Source organism: Eulemur rufifrons, chromosome 27, assembly GCF_041146395.1.
Source record: "Eulemur rufifrons isolate Redbay chromosome 27, OSU_ERuf_1, whole genome shotgun sequence".
Classification (NCBI taxonomy): Eukaryota; Metazoa; Chordata; class Mammalia; order Primates; family Lemuridae; genus Eulemur; species Eulemur rufifrons.
The window spans coordinates 14,043,370-14,068,658 of NC_091009.1; the positions used below are offsets into that span (position 1 = coordinate 14,043,370).

The following is a 25,289-nucleotide window of genomic DNA, read 5'->3' on the forward strand; positions in this document are numbered from 1 at the left end:
TGCTTTGGATGGAAAAGCTGGCTTGAAAACTATTGCGAAACTACCCTTGCTCATTTGCCTGTCAAGACAGAACGGTCCCTGAAGGGCTGGACTGAAAATCCAGGAAACCAAGAGTTATTCTCTCACTCTGAGTCAATGCCAAGTGGCCCCCTAAGGTTCTAGAGTTATTTTCAACCCTAGAGACCCTAGGGCATCTCTGGCTGAGTGTATGATGTTCTTTTTACTGCCTCTAAGTCTTAATCAAGTTCAAAGCCTTGGGCTAAAAATAACCTCTGGGAAGAGAAGAAGGGAGAATTCAGGGCAGAGAGGGCAGAAAATATCAGAACGGGGCTTTCAGTTTAGAGGTGAATCTCCTGAATAAAAGCAATTTCTCTGGTTTCCAAGAGATAAGAACCATTTCCCACATCATCTTGGAGGAGTATGACAGCTGCCAGGTTGGAAAGCAGCAGGATCTTGGGGACAGATTTCAAAGGAAAACTGGACACAGCACCCCCTTTACACAAAGGAGCTCTTTTGATTTTTTCAAGCTAAGTAGGGGTGGGGGTGGGTCCCCTCTAGGCAGCACCTTTAACAATGTCTATGGAAACGTGAGGCATTTTCTTTAGAGGATGTTCCCTAAGAAGCGAGGAGAGGAACTCTGGGGAGTTCTTGGGCTCTTCTGACCTTGGACAGAGTTATTGAAATGACTATCCAAGTCATGACATGGCTATCTAAAACATTTAAGGTCTTGAAAGAGATTCACATCTAGTTTCAGTGCTTAAACTAGCCTGGAAGATAGAGATCTCCAGTCCAAAAATCAAGAAGAGACATCAAAACCTAGCCCCCGAGAAGGATGCCGGTGCAAGCCAATGGTCTGTCCAGGCCTTGTCTTTCCTCCCTGGTTGGAGAACAGATTCTCCCAAACCCCTCTGAGGGTGGAGGCTTTTAACCTTCAAAAGATGCAGCCTGTGATGAAACAACAAGACTTGGGAACTCAGGAAAGAAATCCCAGCACTCAGAGAAGCCTATTCTGGGTGCATCTGCTATCTACCTGCACAAGTACCCGGTTCCTTTTCCAGATGCCGAAAGGGTTCCAGGAGGAGAGATGCACCTCAATTCCCCAAGCCTTTTCCTTCTGGGCACTGGCGTCCTCCTGTTAGCCAGGGGCCTCTCCTGGTTTGTGTGCAGCTGAGGTGGGCAAGGCCAGGACAACACTCCCCAGGAGGAAATCAAACTGGAGACGAGCCAAAGAGAGATGCTGGAAGGCAGATGCCCCCACAGGGCTGTTTTCACAGTGTTGCGAAGGGCACAGTCTAATACAAAAAACTGGAAAATACTTGAATGATACCTCTCCTTCTTCCAACGTGGGCATTATGTTGGCGAGATGCATTCTACCCTTAAGATGTATTACTTAGAACATGGGGGCAATAAATCCACCTCACAGAGTGTCGTGAGGATGACACAAAACAATTATAAAATGCCTAGCACGGTATCTGGCACAGAGCGAGTATAAATAACATACATTTGTTCCCTTTTCCTCTTCTCCCAAGATTAGATTAGATCCCAGAAAAGGTACAAGAGTCTCCTGAGAAACACGGCACAGATCGCGAGTCCTAAGGTTTGTCACACAGGTAAATATATTCACCCACTATCCCTGTTTTGTACCGTAGCTGTTCGATCCCTTCCCAGAGACATACAGAAAACTGACGCTGAGAAACACGTCCATTCACTGGCAAAGGCGATTCGCAGACCTCAGTTACGGAATTCCAGGCGGTTTACTGCAGGCCCTTCTGCAATGCGAGGGCCACTGCCTCACCCAGCTCCAACAGTGACACTGAGAGGACAAAGCTTCTGCTTCCAGCCACCTTTTGGCGATGCCGTCACGTGCCTGTCCCCTACCCACGCCATGCCTTATTTATTTATTTGCTGGGGTTTTAAACGACTTAACAAAAAGACCAATTTCTGAGAGGTACAAAGAAATAAAGCTCTTGAGAATGCCCTCAGCACAGAAGGCAGATTTTATGTAAAATTGCAGAGTGTAATCTAGTGTCTCTTTATTAAGGGAGGTGGGAGGAAGAGGAAGAGAACCTTAGATACCAGTTGTTCAGCCTTCCTTAAAGAACATATCAGAGTCCTGAAGTCCAAGATTCCAAGTCAGTATTTTCCTGGATCAAGAGTTTGAAAATGTTTCTTCCTACAAAAACCAACATATTCAGCCATTTTTTTTTTTTTTTTTGTAAAAGATGAGTAGAGCTGGAACCCTCTGTTAAATTCTTGCCCAAAGTCTAAGCAGGACTTGTAATCGATGTGCCAACCTGCGTCACAGGCTACTGAGGTAAAGTTCATAGGAGGTATAACTCTGTTCTTGGCAGGCTTATGGGGGAATCCAGCCCTAAGAGAGAAGAGTGATGAGGCTGAGAGGAGGGCGAAGTTGTAACTCAAAGTGGGACGACATCAGGTGGGACGAGAAGGGGACTCCTGGGGGCTGCGGGGCTGCTGGCACGGCTGCTTCTGGTGCTGGCCGAGCCCCCGACACAGAGGCGTGTCCTTGCCTTACAGTGTGACGGAGCACGGTGCCAGCGCAGGGGATTAAGAACCAAGGCCACTCCTGGGTCAGGTCATTTCTTATTTGCGTCATCAAAGCCCAGGCTCAGATCATGGGCCCTGCACACAGGGACAGACCTGTCTCCCGGCAGGCTGTTGTGTGTGTGGCTGCTGCTGTTTCTGAGGGCTGCCCTAGTTTTCTCATCTCTGGACTTTGTACCTTCTTTGTCCCTAAATAGACCCCTCCATGCTCACTGCTCAAGCCTGGGGCTAGGAGGCATCACCGAGGTAAAAGCCTCTCTCTTTTAAGGTTCTCTGCCTGTAACAAACACGTATTCAGTTATGAGAATAGTACTCCATGGTCCTGAATCTCTGCCAACCAAAAGAAAGCTGGGCATACACCGATGAACTTTTACAACTCTGCAGCTCAGAGTAGATAAGGCGTGTGTCGCCCAGCTGCAAATCCTGGTGACAGCCTTGCCCCGCCCCCTGGCCACCAGGCAGCTGGACTTCCATTTGCTCCCGTGCACAGCCAGCCACCAACCGTCTCTGCTAAATGCTCTCAAGTGTCCTTCTCTTCAGTTTCCTACCTCTACCCACCAGGCCACTTCCCCGCCTCCCTCCTTCCACCTCACTCAGCCCTGCAGAGATAACTAGCAGGATCCACCAGCATGTACATGGGATTATTTTTTCCATTGACTCTGAGGTAATCTACTTAATGTTCAGATACACAGGGAGGGGGAAAAGGCAAAATATTTTTGCTTTAGATCCTTTCAGAAGGTATAAAAAAGATAAAGTACAAACACAAGTCACTTGACAATTTTATGATTAAAACCAACAAATGGAAAACAGAGTTTTGAGTGTTGTTCACATAGCCAAGCATTTCATGCCAACCCACTCAACCACCCCATTTTTCGGATCTATTTCTAGATGCACCAAATGTGTCTGGAGATGAAATCACTCGTGCACATCAAAAACGTACCCAGGGTTAAACACGGGAGACAGCTCCAGGTGAAGAGCTACCAGCTCATGGGAACGACACTTCCGGTTTTATCGAACACTCAAAAGTCAGGTTCCCAAGAAACACTTGGTTCTATGCACACGTGGAACATGTCAAAATGTTAAACGTGACTGTGAGAAAAACGGGATGAGCATGTTTCCTCTTCGGTAAGAGGGTGGTGATTGTCCGGGAAGACACTGTCTGTCTGAGACACCAAGTAGAGGAATCAGATGGAAGACGCTGAGCATTTGCCTCGCTCTTGCTTGATAAGAACAAGAAATGCTGGAAAAGGTCATCCCTAAAACAGTGAACAAAGTCCCCAGTGGACCAGTTTGAGGTGGGGCTTAGCAGTTCGTTGACAGTTGTGGAAAACTATTTTAGTCGCTTGGCCAAGAACCAGACAAGGGGAGGGAACCTAAAACCCCAGGCTACTTGACTCTCCCTGCATTTTTCTGCTTGAAGCAGGATAAAAAGCCTAAAATTTTGGCTGCATCTCTATTTATGTAACAACCACAGCTGCTCCCCAAAATAGCTGCTGCTGGCTGAAAGAATTAAGGGATTTTTGTTGCTAATATCTGAGTCCGTTTTCTACAGTACTTGACTGAGTTTCCTACCCTTCCCTTTTGTCGCCCCGGGTCCAGAAGGAGACAGGGAATCTCACCATGAACCCATCAAGGGTGACATCAATTACGTGGGTAGGTTTTAAAGTCACGGCTCGTCTTCTCAGCAAGGACGAATTTACAGGGAACACTTAACTACCCACCTTTGGAGGGTGGCAGTGTGGCTGATACCAAGGCCCTTCAAGTTCACGGCCACAAAAGAGAGAAACACACAGTGCTCCTGCATTTCTGTGGGACCGACCCAGACCCGGACTGCTGGCGTGGCATTGAATAGGGTGCCCTCCCCGAAAGTAACAAAGAGAACCCTCGTCAAAGCTATCAAACACGTTAAAAAAATACAAAAGTTATTTTCTCCTTTTGATTGCTATTTACTTGTGACAATATCTGTTAAAAATATTACTTCTGTCTTTGAGAAGAGATCGCTCTCTTCATAGAATATGGAAAAATAAACTCTGCTGAACACGCAGTCTACATTCCCCGCCACTGCCAGGGGTTTTTGGCTTTCTCATCTCCAAACATCCTCACCAGTGTAAATGCACTATGTTTTCGAGTAGGCAAACGCTCTTCATGAATTATCCAGTGCTGGAAGTAAGAGGAAAAGGAAGTGGGACAAGGCTCATGTAGCATCTTCAAGGGGGAGAATTGTGAAATAAGATGGTTTATTTGCTCATGAAATGAAAGGTAATAGGGTGGTTTCAAGCCCCACTAAAATGTCATGGGGTGTCCCCTCACCTCTCGGGACCACTTGCAACCCCGCTAATGTTCGGTAGATTATTGGAGGCAGGGGAGGGAGCCCCTTAGGCCAACTATCAGTGTCACTGCAAAGGAGGGCTCACCTTCCACACCCAAGGATCATCTCAAAACACTGAGCTGGATGAATGGGAGAAGACAAGGATACATAAAAACAGTAAAATGTTTATTTTCTTAGAAAAAAAAAGTGAGGAAGAGGGATTCAAAATGATTATGATCACACTTCCATCTGCATCTGAGCAAAGCCAATGTTGCAAGCTTAATCCTTGATTAAGATACCTATTAAATGAAACCACCTGCCACTCGCTCCTGCGTCACTTCCAGGAGTCATGTCACAACACGCTTTTAATTGATAACAGCCTCTCTACTTCTTCCAAGCAGAGAAACAAGGCTTGCCATAGCAGCCATCCCATCTCCAAAGCTCAACATTGCCAGTGAGAAGCAAGGCTCAGTCCGTCTCCGGACTGCTTGGGAGAGACGGGGAGGAAGGAGAGAGGGCAGGAGATGCTTGTCTTAGAAGCAGAACCGGTCTAGAAGAGAAGTTTGATATGTGAGTTCACCACTACCTCATCTTATAGAAAATAGGTTGGAGAGCGTCTGTAAAATCAACAGTATCTTTAAGGTGAGACTGCAGAATTTTGCTGCATACCTGGACACAAGAGAAGTGAAAAGTTGCAACAAGTTTTAACTAGCAGCAACAAAGAAAGTTCGATAACAGTTTTTTGTTTTTAGCAATATTCCTTTGCAAGTTCATTAAGAAACACTGTAATTGAATGGGGCATACGGTATGGAACGATCTTCTTTTGCTGTGCTGTTTGTTGAAGAGAACCGACCTTTGCAAAGATTTCAACTGGGGTGTAACCTATTTACACAGTAGTAGCTCCTGGTTTGTGGGGTAGAATTGGTGCTATGTGATATCCTCTTCTTCCGAACAGTAATCCCGACCCTTGGAGAAAAAAAAAAAAAAAAAAAAGAACATGTGAATGAGAAATTCAAAGCAGAGCCTGAAACAGTTACTTGTAATCAGTTTTCTCTCTGTATATGTCTCCTTGCAAGAGAATCCAGCCTTTATCAATGACCACTAGGCACAAGATAGATAGGTGATAAATCCATCTTGGCTGATTTATGAGCTATATGTATCTCAAGGCACGACAGCTTCACCAAGCCCCAAATAAGCCCTTACTTTACGTTGGTAAGAATTTATGCTATAATAAATTCTTATATAATTCTATATAAATTCTATAATATAAAAGACTCAGCCTTTGACCAGGAAATTGCCAAATGAACCATCCATTCAGGGCACCAATTTCTCATCAGGAAGAATGAAATTTCAGCAGCTCGCATTTTACAGCTACATCCCCGTGTTTGGAACTTAAAATTTTACCGAGGAAGATCATATAACCCAGGGATGTCTTGGTTTTAATTCACTCCCACAATGGATTACAAAACAACAAACAGGGATTCCTTAAAGATGTGTAACACATCTGGGACTATGCTTGGTATATGTAGGATGCACAAGAAAGGCTGATGCTTTTGATTCATTTGCTCACAAAACAGGTTACAAGGCTTAAGGACTATATACAATGGTTACTTTTGAACATATTTTATCCTCTCTCCGCTAGCGCTGTGTGAAGACACAGTTGAGACGGGGCCTTAAGACTCCACATCTGACCTACCCGGGTTGTCTTGGTCAAAACCCATGGCTTTCTTGGTCTGTAATCCATGGCAGACGGCCAGGACAAATGCACCTACTCTCAATGTCACAGATAAGGGCTTTAAAAAAGTCCTTATCAGGTATTATTGTTATTATTTACATCCTTCTACTTTTTCGTTTTAAATGCTACACTACATGTTCTAATTTGGAATGGAAATATTCTTTTAAAAACAGAAATTTCTAAATAACTGGAATTTATTCCTAAAAGTACCAGTACTTACAGACAATAATAATTTTGTGTACAATTATTTCTCAAATGTATTATTACATGCTTCTTTGTCACATTATCTGTATATTGAAAATTGTTCACATTTTCCTAATATTAGGTTATTAAGTATGAAATGTCCGATTTCCTTAAGTGCAAGTTTGACAGTTGTTATCTCTGACATTTCACTTTGATACTTCTTGTTTTATTTTTATTGTGAAGGTACATCCGTAGTCTTTCAAATGCACATTTTCACTTGTGATTATTTTTCCCATTGTTTTTTAGAGCAACTTTTGCAAAACCATGGATAAGTCAAAATTTGTGTTATTTTCGAATATGAGTTCTGTCGTGGAACCAATGCAGTGCAGACAGTTTGAAATATCAACAAAGTATTTGGGAAAGATGTGGCTAATGAATGCACAGTACTTTGATGGTTTGAGAAGTTCCATTCTGGTGATTTTAATCTTGAAAATGAGCCACGTGGGCAACCAGAGACCAAGGTGGATAATGATGAGCTGAAAGCTGTAGTGGAAGCGAATCCATCTCAACCTACGTGTGAATTAGCAGCAAGGTTACACGTTACTATTCCAACAATATTGGACCATTTGAAACAAATTGGCAAGGTAAAGAAGCTGGATAGACGGGTTCCTCGTGAATTAAATGAGCATCAGAAGAGAAATCACCTCGAAGCTTGCCTTTCTTTGCTGTCACTGCCTTACTTTGCTGTCACAATATAAAGGCAAACCATTTCTACACTGTGTTGTTACGTGTGATGAAAAATGGATTCTTTTTTATTTTATATTATTTTATTTTTTCACAATATTACGGGCATACAAATGTTTTGGTTACATGGATTACTTTGGTACTGCTTGAGTCAAAGTTGTAAGTGTGCCCATCACCAGATAGTGTACATTGTACCTGTTAGGTATGATTTCACCCATTCCCCTCTCCCCCCTCCTACCTGCATGATTTCCATTGAGTTTTGCTTCCATCTGTGCACATGAGTACTGATCCGTTAGTTCCAATTTAATAGTGAATACATGTGGGCCTTGTTTTTCCATTCTTGCGATACTTCACTTAGGAGTATGGTCTCCAGGTCCATCCAGATTGTTGCAAAAGGTATTAAGTAATTTTTTTTATAGCTGATTAGTACTCCATGGTATACATATACCACATTTTATTAATCCACTCATGAATTGATGGGTACTTGGGTTGATTCCACATCTTTGCGAGTATGAATTGTGCTGCAATAAACATTCTAGTGCAAGTGTCTTTTTATAAAATGACTCCTTTTCCTTTGGGTAAATACCTAGTAGTGGGATTGCTGGATCAAATGGTAGGTCTACTTTCAGTTCTTTGAGCAATCTCCAAACTATTTTCCATAGAGGTTGCACTAGTTTGCAGTCCCACCAACAGTGTATAAGTGTTCCTTTCTTTCCACATCCACATCAGCATCTATTGTTTTGTGACTTTTTGATAAAAGCCATTCTCACTGGGGTTAGGGGATATCTTGTGGTGGTTTTGATTTGCATTTCTCTGACAATTAGTGACCTTGAGCATTTTTTCATATGTTTATTAGCCATTAGTCTACCTTCTTTTGAAAAGCTTCTGTTTGTGTCTTTTGCCCACTTTTTAATGGGGTTGTGTGATTTTTTTCTTGCTAATTTGCTTGAATTCTTTATAGATTCTAGCTATTAGCCCTTTATCAGATATATAGCATGTGAATATTTTCTCCCATTCTGTAGGTTGTCTATTTGCTCTGTTGATTATTTCCTTGGCTGTGCAGAAGCTTTTTAATTTAATCAAGTCCCATTTACTTATTTTTGTTGTTGCTGTGATTGCCCTTGGGATCGTCTTCATAAATTCTTTGCCTAGGCCAATATCTAGAAAAGTTTTCCCAACATTTTCTTCTAGAATTCTTATAGTTTCACATTTTAGATTTAAGCCTGTTATCCATCTTGAATTAATTTTTGTGAAAGATCTCTGCAAAGAGAACTATGAATCACTGAGGAAGGAAATTGCAGATGATATAAACAAATGGAAAAACATATCATGCTCATGGATTGGCAGAATTAACATTGTTAAAATGTCCACACTACCCAAAGTGATTTACAGATTCAATGCAATCCCCATCAAAATACCAATGTAATTTTTCACACGTCTAGAAAAAATAATTCTATGCTTAATTTGGAACCAGAAAAGAGCCTGAACAGCCAAAGCAACTAACCTTAAGCAAAAGGAACAAATCTGGAGGCATCACTTTACTAGACTTTAAGCTATGCTACAAGGCTATAGTAACCAAAAGAGCATGGTACTGGCACAAAAATAAAGACATAGACCAATGGAACAGAACAGAAAACCCAGATATAAAACCATCCACACATTGACATCTGATCTTTGACAAAGTAGATAGCAATATACACTGGGGAAAAGAATCCTTATTCAATAAATGGTGCTGGGAAAATTAGATAGCCACATGTAGAAGATTGAAAGAGGATCCATATCTCTCACCACTCATGAAAAATGGATTCTTTATGACAATTGCAAGCTTTGGGCACAATGGTTGAATACAGATAAAGTGCTTAAACACAGTCCAAAACCGAATATTCATCAAAAAAAGCTAATGGTGTCTGTTTGGTGGTCCAGCGCTGGTATTATCCACTACAGCTTCGTGAAACCTGGTCAATCCATTACAGCCGATGTCTATTGCAGCCGACTGGATGAAATGATGTGGGCTGTTGAGATTAAGCAGCTGAGATTGCTCAGTAGAGATGGGCCAATCCTCTTGCAAGACAATGCTCAACCACATGACCACAAACAACACTGCTCAAACTATAGACACTGGACTTGGAAACTCTCTGTCATCCACTGTATTCACCAGACCTTGCACCAACTGACTAACACTTCTTCCAGGCTTTGGACCACTTCTTGCAAGGAAAAATATTCAATTCTCAACAAGCTATGGGAAATGCCTTTGGCGATTTCATCGCCACTCACTCTCTGGGCTTCTTTGCTGCTGCAATAAACACGCTATTGTTAAGATGGCAAAACAGGCTGGGCGTGGTGGCTCACACCTGTAATCCTAACACTTGGGAGGCCGAGGCGGGTGTATTGTTTGAGTTCAGGGGTTTGAGACGAGCCTGAGCAAGAGCGAGACTCCGTCTCTACTAAAAATAGAAAGAAATTATCTGGACAGCTAAAAATATATATAGAAAAAATTAGCTGAGAATGGTGGTGCATGCCTGTAGTCCCAGCTAGTCGGGGGGCTGAGGCAGAAGGATTGCTTGAGCCCAGGAGTTTGAGGTTGCTGTGAGCTAGGCTGACGCCATGGCACTCTAGCCAGGGCAAAAGAGCGAGACTCTGTCTCAAAAAAAAAAAAAAAAAAAAATGGCAAAACAGTGTTGATAGTTTAGGTGCATACTTTGATTAATTGTACTGCTTCATGTTTGAGATATAATAAGCTACACTTTTGATTCAAAATTGGACATTTCATATTTAATGACCTAATATTTAAGTGTCATCATAATGAATTATTGTGCCATGAGGCTGAGTGCTAATGTTGGCTCTATAACTTCCTAGCTCTGGGATCTTGATCAAGTTACCTCTCTGTGTCTCAGTTTCTTCACCTGTAAAATGAAGATAGCTACAGTACTTAATTCACAGGGCTATTGAAGATTAAATGAGTTAATAGCAATAAAGTGATTAAATGGTGCCCAGCACATAATTTTATACATATGTGTGCATGGACATGTGTATGTTTGACAAATAAAAAATACTGCCCCGTGATGAAGTCTTCAGGCCTGTGGAAGCGTGAGGGGCCGCCTATTCCCATGCTAAATGGCCCCTGACTACTTGTTCTCTTAGAATGTGATTGACTACTTAGCACGTTTTGGTTTCTTCCACAATCAGATTGCTCACTTCCAGCCCTGCTGCTTGCAGACTCAATCCAGTGTCATCTCTAGGCGTGTTTTACTTGCTGTATAGACCTTGCCTGGGCGGAGAAGCTGGGTAACCAATATTTCTGATAATAGGAGAGTATACTTAGTAGCCGTCCCCAGCAACAGCCTCCCCTAGCAGATGCCATGCCTAGCCTTGGCCAGACTATTCAGGAAACATTCTCTGAGCCACAAGCTAGAGAGCTGGAAAGACCTCAAAGTCCCTGACCATTGTTTATTCCCCAATGTGGGAAACGGGACACACACAAACATATCAACATGACGCTTTAATGCCAACTGATGCTCTCCACATGTCCGCAACTCACGAGATCCAGCGAACAGACCTGCAAATAGACACTGGGCCTTCAGCTGGAGAGGAAAGGCGGTGCTCGTGGAGTGTTCACGGAGGTTTTACGAGGAAAGGAACGAGGCCATTTCCAGTGTACGTATGTGCATACACACTGTTGTTTGACATTGGGAAGATTACTGGTCTTGGATTTCCTGGGGATAATCATGGTCTCTACCCCATAGGGTTATGATCAGGATTAAATAGACAAAAAATACAGTGTCTGGCAGGTAGTCAATAAATGTTAGCTGCTGGTATTACTACTATTTCTACTATTACTATAATTGTAATTGCTGTTATTATAAACCTGATGTTTGCTCGGTCGCCTGGCAGGGGAAGAGGGACTGTCTTTCCTGTGGCTGACAGGTGAGTGAGGACTGCGGCCATAGCTGTCATCTGACAGGCGTCAGAGAACCCTTCCTTCTACCTTGGCCTTGCAGCTCAGACAGGCGGGAACTCCACGTACACGAATAAAGCTACCATGGCAGAAACAGAAGTCCCTTCACTTCCTGTGTCAAAATGAGGCCTGAAATCACATCAAAGGCTCAGCCAGCCAATGTGAGGGTCAGAGGGCACCTCATCCACGAGGAAGGACTTGGAATGACAGACAGATACACAGAGACACACAGGAGAACTGGTATACTCGTTGATAAAGTGGTGTCTCCAACGCTGTAAATGAGTTACAGAGAGTTATACGGGAGAAGGACATTTCAGACCACCAGAGAGGATCCCCCATCCCACTTTTTTTTTCCCTCAAATCTTTGTCCTTTATTCCGCCTAGTAGGCACACTCAAGAGCCAGGTGCTGAATCCTGTCTCGGCAGGCTGATAGAAGGTTCCCTGGAGAGAAGCTGAGCCCTGGGCAGAGCCCCCAGCATGAAGGGGAATGGGGAGCTGAGGAAGCAGCTTTGATGCAGGGGTGGAGGGTAGTGAGGGGCCTCCAAGGGCCTAAGTTGGCGTTTTAAGGGGAGAGGCCTTTCTGCCCAGCGCCCATGTCCACTGGCAGCCACGCCCAGGCTGTGGGCAGAGGTGAAGCTGTCGCTGCCCAATGTGGTGCTCTATTCTCCTGGAGGTTCCTTTTTCTTTTTTTCTGCTGTGGCTAACGTTTTGACCAAGATGGGGACAAGAGGCGGATAAAGTCAGGAAGAGAAATCATTTGTTGGATGAATGCAGAAGCCACTCATTGGGAGTCCCTTCCTTTTGGAGATGAGCTGTTTGGAGCTTTAGAAATGAGATGGAGGGAAGTGGAGAGCAGCAGGCGAGAGAGGAACTGGGAGAGGCTGCCAGTCCGAGGGCGGAGATGGGAGCCATGTGCAACAGGGCCAGGGCCGTGTTCAGTGGGATCGTGGGTAGGAGGCGGAAAGGCCACTGGGCCCAGTCCCCACCAAAGGTGGTAGAACTGGGGCAGAGGCCACTTGCCTAGGAGACAGAACTCACGCACCCATGCACAACCGCACCCTGCACCCCTAGCAGTCTCGGATGGCCTGCACAGAAGCCAGTGGCCGGGGAGGCAGGACCTACTGCTGGGATATCCTGGTGAGTGCCCAGTCCAAGAAAACCACAGTGGTGCCCTGCAGGCAGAGCCAGGCCCCGCGGCCTCACCGAGCTGGGTTTTCACACAATCCCTGCTCACCTCATCTCTGCACCCCTCATGGCAGTGCTCCTGGGCCCCCACCCCACCTTTGAGAGATATATCTAGATAAAACCTCTGTGCAAACACAAGACTCTGCAACTTTGATTTCCCAAATATTTGCTACTCTGAAATTAAACTTACTATGAGAAGGAGGAAGAAAATTGCATTTGCAGATATAAATTTCATTTACTTTTCATATCAGTTCTGCAGGGTGAGAGTGGAGCCCTGTTACTTGTGGGGAAATGTCAGAGAAGCCCCGAACCACAGGGCTGGTCCTTGCCTTTTCGGTTAGGACTGTAGTGACTTGACAACTAGATGCAAATTTAATTCAGTTTCACCTTTGTTATTATCACCTGTCAGCATCTTTGAGAAGCAAATATTTTGGTAACAAAAAACTCTGAAATCAAAACACATCAACATTAAGACATGGTCACAAACCACATGTCCATCTAGTGCAGTTCTAAGAAAGGGGACCTGAGGCTGGGAAGGATGGGAGGAGGATGAAGACAGGTTGGTTAATGGGTACAAACATAGGATTACATAGAAGCAGTAAGTTCTAGTGTTCCATAGCACAGTAGGGTGACTACGGTTAACAATAATGTATTTCATATTTCAAAATAGCTACAAGAGAAGATTTGAAATGTTCAACACAAAGAAATATTTGAGGTGATGGATATCCTAATTACCCTCAGTTGATCATTACATATTATATGCATGTATCAAAATATCACATGTGCCACATACATTTATATAATTATTATGTATCAATTTTAAAATAACTAACTAAATAAAAGGGATCAGAGAGAATTGTTATTTGGGGGGCCCATTTCAGACCACAGGGACTCCATCTGCACACGGGCCCCACAGGCCAGGATGGGGAGCTTGCTTCTGTAACATGACTTCATGTCTCCTTTAATTTTTAAAGAACTGTGCTAAAAAGAGAACCTTAAAACCGTCAGCTGTCAGAAGGCAGGAAATGGGACTGGGCTGGGTTCGGGAACTACATAGCAATTCTCTTAGCTGAAGTATGCCCTCCCGCCTTCAAGGGGCCCAAAATGGAAGTCTTTGTAAAGATTCTTTGCTCAGTTAGAATTGGGGACTGTTAGTCACAATTCCACCCTTGTGCAAAGGACGAACTGAAGGCTACAGAGAGCAAGACCCCCACGAGGCGCCACCCAGCTGGAAGAATGGAAACTCCTGGCGATGCTGACAAGGAAGGGTTGTTTGAAAGAACCACAGGGGGGCTGGGTGTAGACTCAAAAAGTCCCAAGGAGATATTTCCTACCCAAATTTTTCTGACCATGCCCTACTCTGTGTATAGGCTTCTATATCTTCTTCTATTATCTATGTTATTATTTGCCTGGAAACTTGAAGCTTAGGTCAACTCAGAATATACATTTCTAAGGCTCTAGGGTAAGGATTTTTTTTTTTTTTTTTTTTGTTTGAAGTGTCTAGGCTAAGAATTAGAGATATTAAGGAGTGATAATGGAAAGGACATTATCCTAATTTTAAATTCAGCTAGTTTAAAGAGAACAGCTCAAAGCATGACTTCATATAAAGAAACTGTTCCTCCAAGGTGCCTAAAGTTCTCTTTCTCCACGGGTTTAAAATAGACAAATAGTCTGGCCATCCAGCTTCAGGTGTGATTTTATTACAGAAGTCTATCACATTTCCATAGACACGTGTGTATTCAGCCCAATAGACACACACGTTGAATATCAGTTTCCTCATCTGGTAAAGTGGAGACAGTAAGACTTGCGGGGTTGCCATGGGAATTAGAAGTAATATCCATGAAATGTTTAGCAAAGCCAGGCACGTGGTAGATGCTTAATAAATTATTGCTCTTGTGATGATATTGAAAAATGAGACCGACGGATCCAACAGTAAATCAAGCTGTTTAGGTGAGAAATTGGCCTATGTCTGGATCAGTCAGTTACACTCAGACCCTCACATAAGCCAAGCACCATGGGGACCATGGGGGCCCGGGGTGCCTGTTCTTCCTCCTTCCTGGCCGGCTCCCTGGCCCTCCACCCCCACCCCATACATTATTTCCCATTTCCTAGATCTCTGCCCAAAGTCCACCTCATTGCCTTCCCCGAACACTCTCTATAAAATAGCACTTCTTACCCTGCTTCATTATTTATATTCCTTATCATTACCCAGCATTATTAACATATTAATTCATTTCTTTATTATCTTCCCCTTTGAATAGAAGCTCCGAGTGGACAGAAACTTATTCTGCTGCATCCCCAGGATTTAGAGTAGTGTAGGCAACATGTTAGATACTTAATAAATATTTGTTGAATAAATGAATAGATTAAAAAAATGTAGAGAATTCTAAAATTTTGGAGTTGGGAGGGGAGCTAGAATTTTTCTTATCAAACCTCCCATCTAATGTAGGGTGGACCTCCATTGACCACATTCTGGACAGAGAGCCTTCTCTTCCCTGCTGGAACATGCCAGATACTTTTCCAAGACCACGAAAACTGTTAAAACAGCAGAGCCTAAACTCTGCTGGAGGATGTGTTTCCAGACCAACAGCACAGCTGGTTTCATTACCTGAGAATAAGGGTTCCCTCTCTTGGATGTGCATTTCTACCATGTTTTTTTTTTTTTTTAATATGAACCCATAAAAATAATCACCAGCACAGATTAAGATATCCCAGAAATACACCTTAATATATGTAAGAATAAAGTATCTGACAAAGGGGATCACAGAAACAACAGGCTCCAAGATAACGCATTTAATCTAATTAACAATCATATAACAGAACATAAAACTGAAACTTTCATCAAAGCCTTGGAGGGGGAGACAGCCCTTTAAGCCCTAAAGGAATATAAAAAGATTGCAAAGAAAAATATGAACACATTTGAACATGTAAAAATGAACCTTTGCATGTCAAAAAATGACAATAAAATGAAGCCAAGTAAAAAGACAAACCTCACACTGGGAAACATACCAGCAGCACACAACATGCAAATGGCGAAAGCGATAAAAGAAGCTCATAAAAATAAACAAAGTGAGCAGCAAGAGAATCCCAACGAAAGGGAAAGTGCACAAGTGAAAACACACTTAAAACAAAATAAAACCAGAAGACACACAAATAGAGAAATGATCTGTTTCCGGTAACCAAAAAGTAAGAAATAAAATTATTAGAAATTAAAAAATAGCGATACCCAATTTTTCAGAGTGTAGAATGAAATGCAACTCTCATCCATGGCTGGCAGCCGTGCAAAATAGTACGGCTGCTTCAAAAAGCAATTTGGCAACATGTATTAAGAATCATAAAAAGATTCATGTCATAGAAAAAGGAATTGAAGATAAAACCCCAAATATACATATATATTTAAAATATGTGCACTGGTTCCCCGAGGCTGGAGGTGGGAAGGGGGATTTATTGGAAGCAGGCACGAGAGATCGTACTGAGGTGATGGGAATGTTCTAAAACTGGAGCATGGTGATGGTTGCTCGATTTAGCAAATTTACTAAAAATCATTGAATTGTGCATGTAAAATGAGTAAGCTTTACGGTATGTAAACTATACTTCCATAAAGTGGTTAAAAATATATGTACAAATGTTTACACTGCAACGTTTTTATTAGGCATGAGAAAAAAAAAATCAATCTAATATCCCAAAGGGAAAATGGTTACTAAGGGATGGTTCATGCACCCTCTACTACCAAATAAGTAAATAAAACCCGGCAGGACAAAGCACCCATTGTGTCCCAAACAGGCAGGCCCTGCTTGTACCCCACAGTGTTCCCACATGTGCTGCCCTCTTCCTGGGCACCCCCTCCCCGGGCTTCTCTACCTGACTGCCTAGTCTTTAAGATCTGGCTCCAATGTCAAAGGTTCAGGTGGAATTTCCCACTTTTGCTCTAGGAAGCTTCTGTCTTTTCCCCTCTCAGTGTTCCTCCCACCACACCACCATGTTGTTTGGTAATTTTGGGCAAAACGTTTGCCTTCCTTACTCTAGGGGGGCAGAAAATGTTTTTGTTCACCTTTGTCTTTTGACACCTACTGGAATCCTCGTGTGGCCCACATCACAAGGGTTACGAACACGCTGACTTTGGAGGGAGCCTGTACTGTGGGGAGGGTGGCTGGGTGCAGGCTGTCGAGTGGTGTCACACAGGAAGAGTCCTGGTACTTTGAGAAGGGAAGGACGCTGTCAACATTTTGCAGATCATGATGGCAGACGAAGTCCTTTTTTAACATCACAACTGAGAGTGAGTTTTGAGGCAAAACTGTCAGCAGAGAATAGGGCACAGGCCCTGCTACCAGAACAGCTTGGGACTTAGGAGAGGGGCAACAGGACCGGAAGCAGGAGGGACAGATGATGATATTAGAATCCCACTGCTCATTAATCATTGTTTTTATTAATATTTATTTAAGTACAGTTGTCCCCACTTATCTGCAGGGGATTCTTTCCAAGACCACCAGTGGGTGCCTGAAACCACAAATCACACTGAATCCCATATATAGTGTTTTTTCCTAGACCTACATACCTTTGATAAAGCTCAATTTATAGGTTAGGCACAGTAAGAGATTAACAAAAATAACTAATAAAAAATGTAACAATTATAATAATATACTGTGCTAAAAGTTAAGTGAGTGTGTTCTCTCTCCCTCAAGATATCTTTTTTTTTTTTTTTTTTTTTTTTTTGAGACAGAGTCTTGCTCTGTTGCCCTGGCTAGAGTGCCATGGCGTCAGCCTAGCTCACAGCAACCTCAAACTCCTGGGCTTAGGCAATCCTCCTGCCTCAGCCTCTCGAGTAGCTGGGACTACAGGCACGCGCCACCATGCCCGGCTAATTTTTTCTATATATATTTTTTCAGTTGTCCAGATAATTTCTTTCTATTTTTTTTTTAGTAGAGATGGGGTCTCGCTCTTGCTCAGGTTGGTCTCGAACTCCTGAGCTCAAATGATCCGCCTGCCTCGGCCTCCCAGAGTGCTAGGATTACAGGCGTGAGCCACCGCGCCCGGCCAAGATATCTTATTGTACTGCACTTGGCCTTCTTGTTGGCTGTGGGAGACTGAAGCAAACTGTGGGGAAGCAGGGCTGGCTCTAACACCTACGTAACCCACATACGGAATCATGGCCTGCTCTCTTCCCGTAGTGTTCAGTCAGGCTCCTTCAACTCCATCTTTGGCCGTCACCACAATGTTCTGAGGTAAAGTACCTCACAGGTGTGGCAATGGACTCAAGTAATTAAATATTCCAGTCAAAACTCTCATGTTTGGAGTAAGTAAATGTGAAGTTTTTTAATGAAGGCTAAGACAGAAGTTTGTTTTAATGAGGCTGACTTCTGTCTGGAAGTGTGAGTTGTTAAACTTGTCATAAATCAGGCTCTTGTTGTTTGTTGAATGACTGAATGACCAACTGAATAACTCATCCTCCTCTCCTTTACCTGTTGGATGACACTGGGAACCTCTGTTATTTTGGTTCTCCTACTTCCCATCTGCTTCCTTCACATAACCCCTCTGCCTCCTCTCCCTCCCTAACTGTGGGCTTCCTGAGTCTCGGTTTCTTGACTTATTGTTATCATTCCTTGACAGACTTTACCTTGTACTGTGGGACTTAACTGCTTTCTTTCTTGGTGGCAAAGAGCATGTTGAAGAATGAAGCACAAGCGCCCCGTCTGTATTTTGGTGCATGAATTCAGCTGGCATCTCTTTTCTCTGCCCACCAAACACCTTTTCTCCAGAACTTTCTCTCCATGTATCACCATCCAGAGGCAAGCTCAGATACCCAAGTTTCTACGAGAATCTGGACATTTCAGCTGTGTCCTTGAGCCAGAGTTGCAGGGAGAAGATAACCACATTCTAGGGCTGAGTATGCATGAACGACTAGCCAGAGAGGATCTAGAATAGACGCAACAGGGAGGAGGCTGGAAAAGTGGCAGAAAGGGGACCCCTAGGGGGTGCTGTGCTTAAACCTCCCCTTCCAGGGCCACAGGGCTGGAAGCAGCCACCTTCCACCCCTCCCCAGGGCTGGACGTGTCGGAGCCTCTTCAATCTCAGAGCGCTTTTCAGCAGCGTTTTCGTTTACAGTCCAACAACAATTTATAAGAATAGTTTTAAATGCCGAAGAAATGCTGAAGAAAAGCAAAAATAATTAGCTGTGCCGTTGAAGTCTCCTCCCCCGGCTTACTTCATTAGAAAAATCAGTCGAGGCATTAATGGCCGTCTCCGTCTCTAATGAGCTTTATTCTAATTAGACTCGCAAGCTATTATTTCAGTTGGAAAAAGATCTCGTTTGTAATGAGCAGCGGAGTGTGACAGCTTCTGACTGTTTCTCTGACCATATATAGGAATGATCACTGTGATAATAACAGCTGCGACGACAATCCCAGTAGACCGGGCTTTTCATTTCCAAGAGAGAGTAAGTATTAACTAAACAGCTTTAAAAACCCCATGAAGTGTTTATTATACCTGAATCCCCTTTCTAGCAACAGTAAGGAGGATATTTTAGAAGGCTTATGGCACGTATTTCTCAAGCTTTAATCTGAGGTTGGCACTCTGGGCACTTCAGTGATGCTCTTTCCCCACTAGGAGGCGAGCAAGAGCGAGGCTAAAGAAACACAACGCTCGCGTGGGATGCCCGTGTTCTCTTGGCCATATTGAACTGATGTCCGAGAGCAGGAGTTGGCAGACTTCCTCTGAGAAAGGCCAGATAGTAAATATTTCAGGCCTTGCATTCCATATGGTCTCTGTTGCAACTCCACTCTGCCATTGTAAGCATGCAAGTGGCCGCAGAGAAGTGAATGAATGAATATGGCTGAATTCCAATAAAACTTCCATTTGTGGACACTGAAATTTGAATTTCGTACGATTTTTCACATGTCACAAAATAGTCTTCTTTTGGTTTAGGTTTTTTTCCCAACCATTTAAACATGTAAAAACCATTCTTGTCTCGTGGGCTAGATTTGGCCTGTGGGTCATAGTTTGCCAACTCCTGTCCCAGAAAATAGAATGACCATCAGCAGAACCAGAGGTTAACACTGTTTAAGAGTTTTGTCCTCTTCTTAACAACTCAAATAGCAAAGAGAATTTCCATCTTGAGAGCCCTTTCTCTCCAGAATTCTCTTGCGAAATGTCATTTAACAAAATTGTTCTTATTTTACAAACAAGAAATCAAAATCAAATTTAAAAATTCATCTCCAACCTCACCTCCCCAATAAATCAGTTTTCAAGTTTCATTTGAATCTCTGTCCATATGCATGTCATTTTTATATAGTTTCAATCCTATTATAGACACAATTTTTAATTTTGCTTTTTAACTTAATATTATCCTATAAAATCTTTCCCTATTGTGACTGCTTTCTTATAACAACAAACAGATGAATTAAAAATTTTTGTAGAATTCTTTCTGGAAGATTTCCAGGCTATTTGATGGATTTAATTCAAAGAGATGTCTTAATTAGTGTATTCTCAAGTGAGTGTTAAGCGTTAAAATTCAAATACTAGCGCCATGTCATCAAGCCAGGAAATCTGAGAAAATCCACTTGGTAGACTGGGGCTTCTTGGGTCTCCCCTAGGATTCACTTCCTTTTAGCAAATCTGGGATTTTAATTCATTTTCCTCAGGACAAAGATGTGCCTTCCAAACAAACTCTTTAGAGCTCTTTGTCTTGACGTAATTGCTTGTACGCGAGAATTTATACTGAACACGGATGGAGGCTTGGAGAGACTGGTCACACACCTCTGTGACTGACATTTTTAACCAACCCAGCAGGTCTCCATCAGTCCCTCCGCTTGCATCCCCTGAGGTCCTCTGGATGGTGGCTGACCCAGGCAGTCAGAGGTGGAGGAGGCTGGGCTTCCCCTCTCACCGCTGCATGGGTTGGGCCCACAGGGAGGGAGAGGTGAGGGACATACTTCCTTCCTCCCCACCAGGGGGAGTGGCACTGTCTGATGGACCGCAGGGCTCACCTTTCCTTCCTTTCTCAGAACAGGAAGCACACGCATTTGGCCAGGAAGAGAACTGCAGCTACAGATAAGCGGTCCCTGTCTGTAGAAGGCAGAGAACAATGGACTAGCCAGATGGGAGGGAGAGAGGCCCCAGTGCAGTGAGGAGTGAGTATCCTGGGCTCAGCGCTGGGGAGAACACTTTGGCTCCCTCCCTCTTCCAGGGCATGGCTAGGGGGGCCACCCTGCATGCACCCCAGAAGAGGAAGACAAGCATAGCTCATGAGGCTTCGTTATGGATCCCGAGGCTTCCACTGGCTTGGTTAACCCAATATGCTCCCTGGGAGTGAGCACTTTGGGAGGATAACAATTGAGTGAGGCCCAGAAGACACATGACAGGTCAGTCCAGCAGAAGTGACTGGATCTGCAGGGACTACCCAGCTGAATGGGCTATGAAGCACTGGTTAAATTAAGAGTTGTCATACATTTGACCAATTGGCCAATAAGAGTAGCAATTAATAGAGGTCAGGAAATTCAATCGCACCTCCAGCCATGACTATCAGAACCCATGGAAAGAGGAGTGATTTCCAATGAAATCAAAATCACGAGATTTCAGGTGACTTAAGGCATGGCCCATTGCCCATGTTAGTGTTTCCTGAAGGTTTTCATCTACCCAAGTGCACACGCTGGGACGCAGGGAAAGGTGTGAGCATGACCAGTCATTACAGTGTAATCTGTTTTCTCCCCCATTTGAAATTTTGTCATAAACATATTCCTCTTTTCATAGACATCCTGTGATTTTGAGAAATTTAAAATATACAGAAAAGTATAAAGAATGTAAGAAACACTATATATCCTTCACCATTCAGACATAAGAACTTGCAATATTTTGTAACATCTGCTGCTAGAAATAAAATGACCACCCATTCCCCCTCCCCCATCCAAGGCACAGCAATGGTCATGGTTTTGGTGTTTTTGTGTATTTGGTATCATTTTAGATTCTTTAATATTCACATCATATTGATACTATGTCAAATATACTACACTTTTATATACAGATGAATATTTAAATGTATAATGGATATAAATGCATGCCATTTATAAATATATCATGTAAAAACACATCACACTCTGTGTGTGTGCGCACATACATCTGTTGTGTGTCTGTGAGTGTCTAGTATATAGCTTGTGCTTGGTAAATATTTGTTGAATGTCCATCTACAAATCCTGTGTGGTGTTTTTGTGTTTTAAATTTATATGGTACCATACAATTTTTATCATTCTGCATATTCCTCTATTCATTTAATAATATGATTTGAAATCTATAATTGCGACTATATATATGCCTGGTTCATTTCTTTTAACTGCTGCATAATATTGCACTGTAGGAATATAGAGGATTTTATTTATTCATTCTTCCACTGGAGGACGCTTAGGTTGCTTCCAGTTTTTTCGCTGTTGAATACAGAATATTGCAGTGAACTTCACTGTATACATGTAAGAGAATTTCAAGGATACAGAACCAGCAGTGAAATTGATGGTTCTTATTGACTTCTTTTTATATTCTGGCCACAAATCCTTTTCATGTTTTAAGTGTTGCAAATATATTCCAGACTAGTTCTGGATCTGCACCTGGGACTCACTCCGCTTGTTAATAAGGTGGATACTGACTTATGCTATTCACCTGGCTCCTTGTGCAGATTTTCAATTTGTTAAGAACCCAGAAGACAGGCAAGGTATGAGCAACCCTCCAACGATCCATTTTGAGAATATGAGCTTAAAATATTTTGATACTCTTTTCTGAATCTACTTAGAAATATGGAATTAAAGTGAGGGAAGGCAACAAATGTCTGCTCCGAGAACGCTTTCTCTAGGAATGGAGGGGATTGTGCCTCCACTCAATAGAATTTTAAAGGGAGGAATAAAGTCACAGAAATCACAAGATACTTCAGAATAAATTTTCAAGAAATACATAGAACATAATATGCTTCATAATTCCTTCCCAACTGATATAAATGGGCGTGTGTCACTCTTTGCTATGGAGGGTTCTGTTTAGTGGGAGATAAAAAAGTTGGGGGTAAATTGGATAAAATATTCTCTAAAGTCCCTTCCAACGCAAAACGTTATGCTTCTAGATTTGAAGCTTCTTAAAGGCAAGAACCCCATTTTTAATTCCTTGTTATGCACTTCTCATGGCCCTGGCTCATTTCTGAGTTCAGAGAACACGTTCAACTTAAGCTTATTAAATGAATTTAAAAATTCAGTTTTACCATTTCTATGATTTTGTGGAGAGTCTCCTTTCCTAATTTTTATTGTTGTTACAAGCATTTTGTGGCTGGTACTAATAAATATTTTTAAAAAGGCTTATGAAAGCAAGTTTTTCAAAAACCTCACAAGAATTAAAAATGAACAAAACTTCCAAACAAGAAAAACATATATAGGGACTCAGCTGTACCCATGCCGCTGACTCACTGACTCATTCTGTGATCATAGCTCAAAAGCTAGCACAGGTTATTTAATGGCTCGTTAATGTTCACAAGAATCCAGCTGCTGAACACGTTTGCACCACATAGGAGGGAGGTGGACCATTGCATTGGAAAGTGCCCTATCCTAATATTCTATTTACAAGGAGGCACTGGTACCGAGGAATGCACTTACTCAAGCAAGATCCAAGTTGATAAGTTCTGCATTTTCAGTTTTAGTCTAAGCTCCTCCAAAATCCTTCCTGTGTAAATAGCCCTGATGATATGGATACAGGCAACTTCACCCAAAATAAAAGCTACCAATTACAGAGCATGTGCAACACATCAAACACTCTACTAGAGACTCTGTGTCTATTTTCTTCAATTCCCCAGACAAGTTAGTATTCTTACCCAAATTTTGTTGGTGAGGAAACTGAAGATCAGAGTTTAACAACTAGCCTGGGGTCACATAGTTGCTATTGGAGCCAGTCCTCGGCTTTGGCCCAGTTACGAAGCACAGCCTCTTTCTCCTGCACTGTGCTCTTTCCTTCCCTAGACCTCAGTTGATCCAGTGATCTGGCACTGTACCTGCTGTAAACCTGCTACGCTGCTCCAAGTTGTTAAAAGCACCTCCTGTCATGCTGAGTCCCCTGCTCTAGGAGTCTTTCTGATCACATCTCCTGCCTCTGTACGCTTCTGTCTCTGTTTGAAGCCCAGTGGTCTTATCTGCACCATGCACTCATTCCGTAAGTTCCTTAAGCATCTGTTTTGTCCCAGGCCTTGTGCTAGGCTCTGAGGAAACAAAGACAAATGAGACCCAGTTCTTATCCTTAGGAGCTGTCAGTTTAATGCTCTGAGTCCTTTTAGATATTCTTAAATAATAAAGTGACAGTCACCAAGACGGGCACCCTCTCTCTCCCAGAGTGCTATCTGTAGGGCTGAAGCAACACCCACAGCTGCCGAACCCAGAGAGTGGGAAGACCACGAGGAGGAAGGGAAATGGATAGACAAAGAAGAGGAAGAGAAAGGAGAAGCCGGATGGGAACAAATCAGGGGACTGAAATGCACTAATATCCCTGTCTCTGCTGCCCTGAGTGACCTTGGGTTACCTTCTTTTGTCCAAATACTTGCACCCTTGGCAAAATGCCACCATTCACTGACTGTGCTACACACTACGGTTGCCTTCAGAGCATTGTCCACTGTGCCTCATGCATAGAAATGGCATGGTTTTCATTTGCATTCATGACTATATCTCTCCGGAACTTGAACTCTCCTCTTCTCGTTGCTCTTTAAAGAACCAGGCCGATAGACCCTCAAGAACTTGCTGAAAATCAAGCCCTCCAGAAAAAAGAAAGTGAGCAGAGGCTGAGTGTGTTGCATTTCTTTTTGGCTTGTTGCCTGATTCATTTTCCTTGACTGCGTCACCTACGATCCTAAAGCCCAGAGTGGATGCTCACACTTCATCAGTGGTTCCTACCTCATCATGATGATTAAGAAGTCAGTCATCTGCGTAAAGCTGTGCAGTAGGGATAAAAACACAACAGGATGAGTCACATGCTTGCCCTTTGTAATTATGGCTTGAATTTGGCTGGCAAATGAGGAAAGGTACACACTGGCAAGAGAGAAGGCAAGGCAAGGCGATGAAGGGAGAGGAGACACAAGGAACGGTTTGGTTATTAGCAAAAGTAAGGCTATAATGTTTACCATGGAGCAAGAAATTGTTTCATCGAATGAGAAAGGCAGCCCTGCTCACTTCCAAAGGATACAGCAAGAGCATCTCTCTGCCAGTGCTGGAGGCTTTGGTTGTTACGAAAAGCAGCCACAACCTGCTGGGTAGGAGGAACATGACGACTTCCTCTGCACGCAGCGGGCAGGCCATGTGACATTCTTTAGGATTTGATACAACCATCCCAGGTTTTCTCAACATTGGCAGGCACTGAGAAGGACTTTAAGCACACCGCCAAAAAGTAAAACTCATCACATAAACTGCATCTGCCAAACTTTATATCTGATTCCATGGCAACGCTGAGGGTGAATAGTCTACTACAGGAATTGTTTACACCTAGAACCCAACATCACAGTTCGTAACCATGCACAAGTCATTCTCTTCACCGGATGAAAAGCAAATGCCTTTTGATCTCGACGCAGAGTAATTACCATGGGTCATGCTGAGCTGAGGTATGATTAACAGAA

At 43.0% G+C, this 25,289-nt stretch overlaps 1 protein-coding gene across 2 annotated transcripts in view; it reads right to left on the reverse strand.

The window, feature by feature from the left end:
- Nucleotides 1-2,714: 2,714 nt before the first annotated feature.
- C27H1orf21 (chromosome 27 C1orf21 homolog) overlaps nucleotides 2,715-25,289 on the reverse strand; it is a 222,691-nt gene continuing 200,116 nt past the window's right edge. The window contains exons 6-7 of one of the 2 annotated variants that reach the window (XR_011231536.1): nucleotides 4,287-5,839; nucleotides 2,715-3,821 (exon numbers count right to left, since the gene is read on the reverse strand). Coding sequence is in view for 1 of the 2 variants with exons in the window: in XM_069459308.1 (XP_069315409.1) it covers nucleotides 5,801-5,839 (39 nt within the window). In the remaining variant the exon portion in view is untranslated. Of the gene's footprint in view, nucleotides 5,840-25,289 lie in introns of both variants that reach the window. The other variant, XM_069459308.1, reaches the window with a different exon arrangement.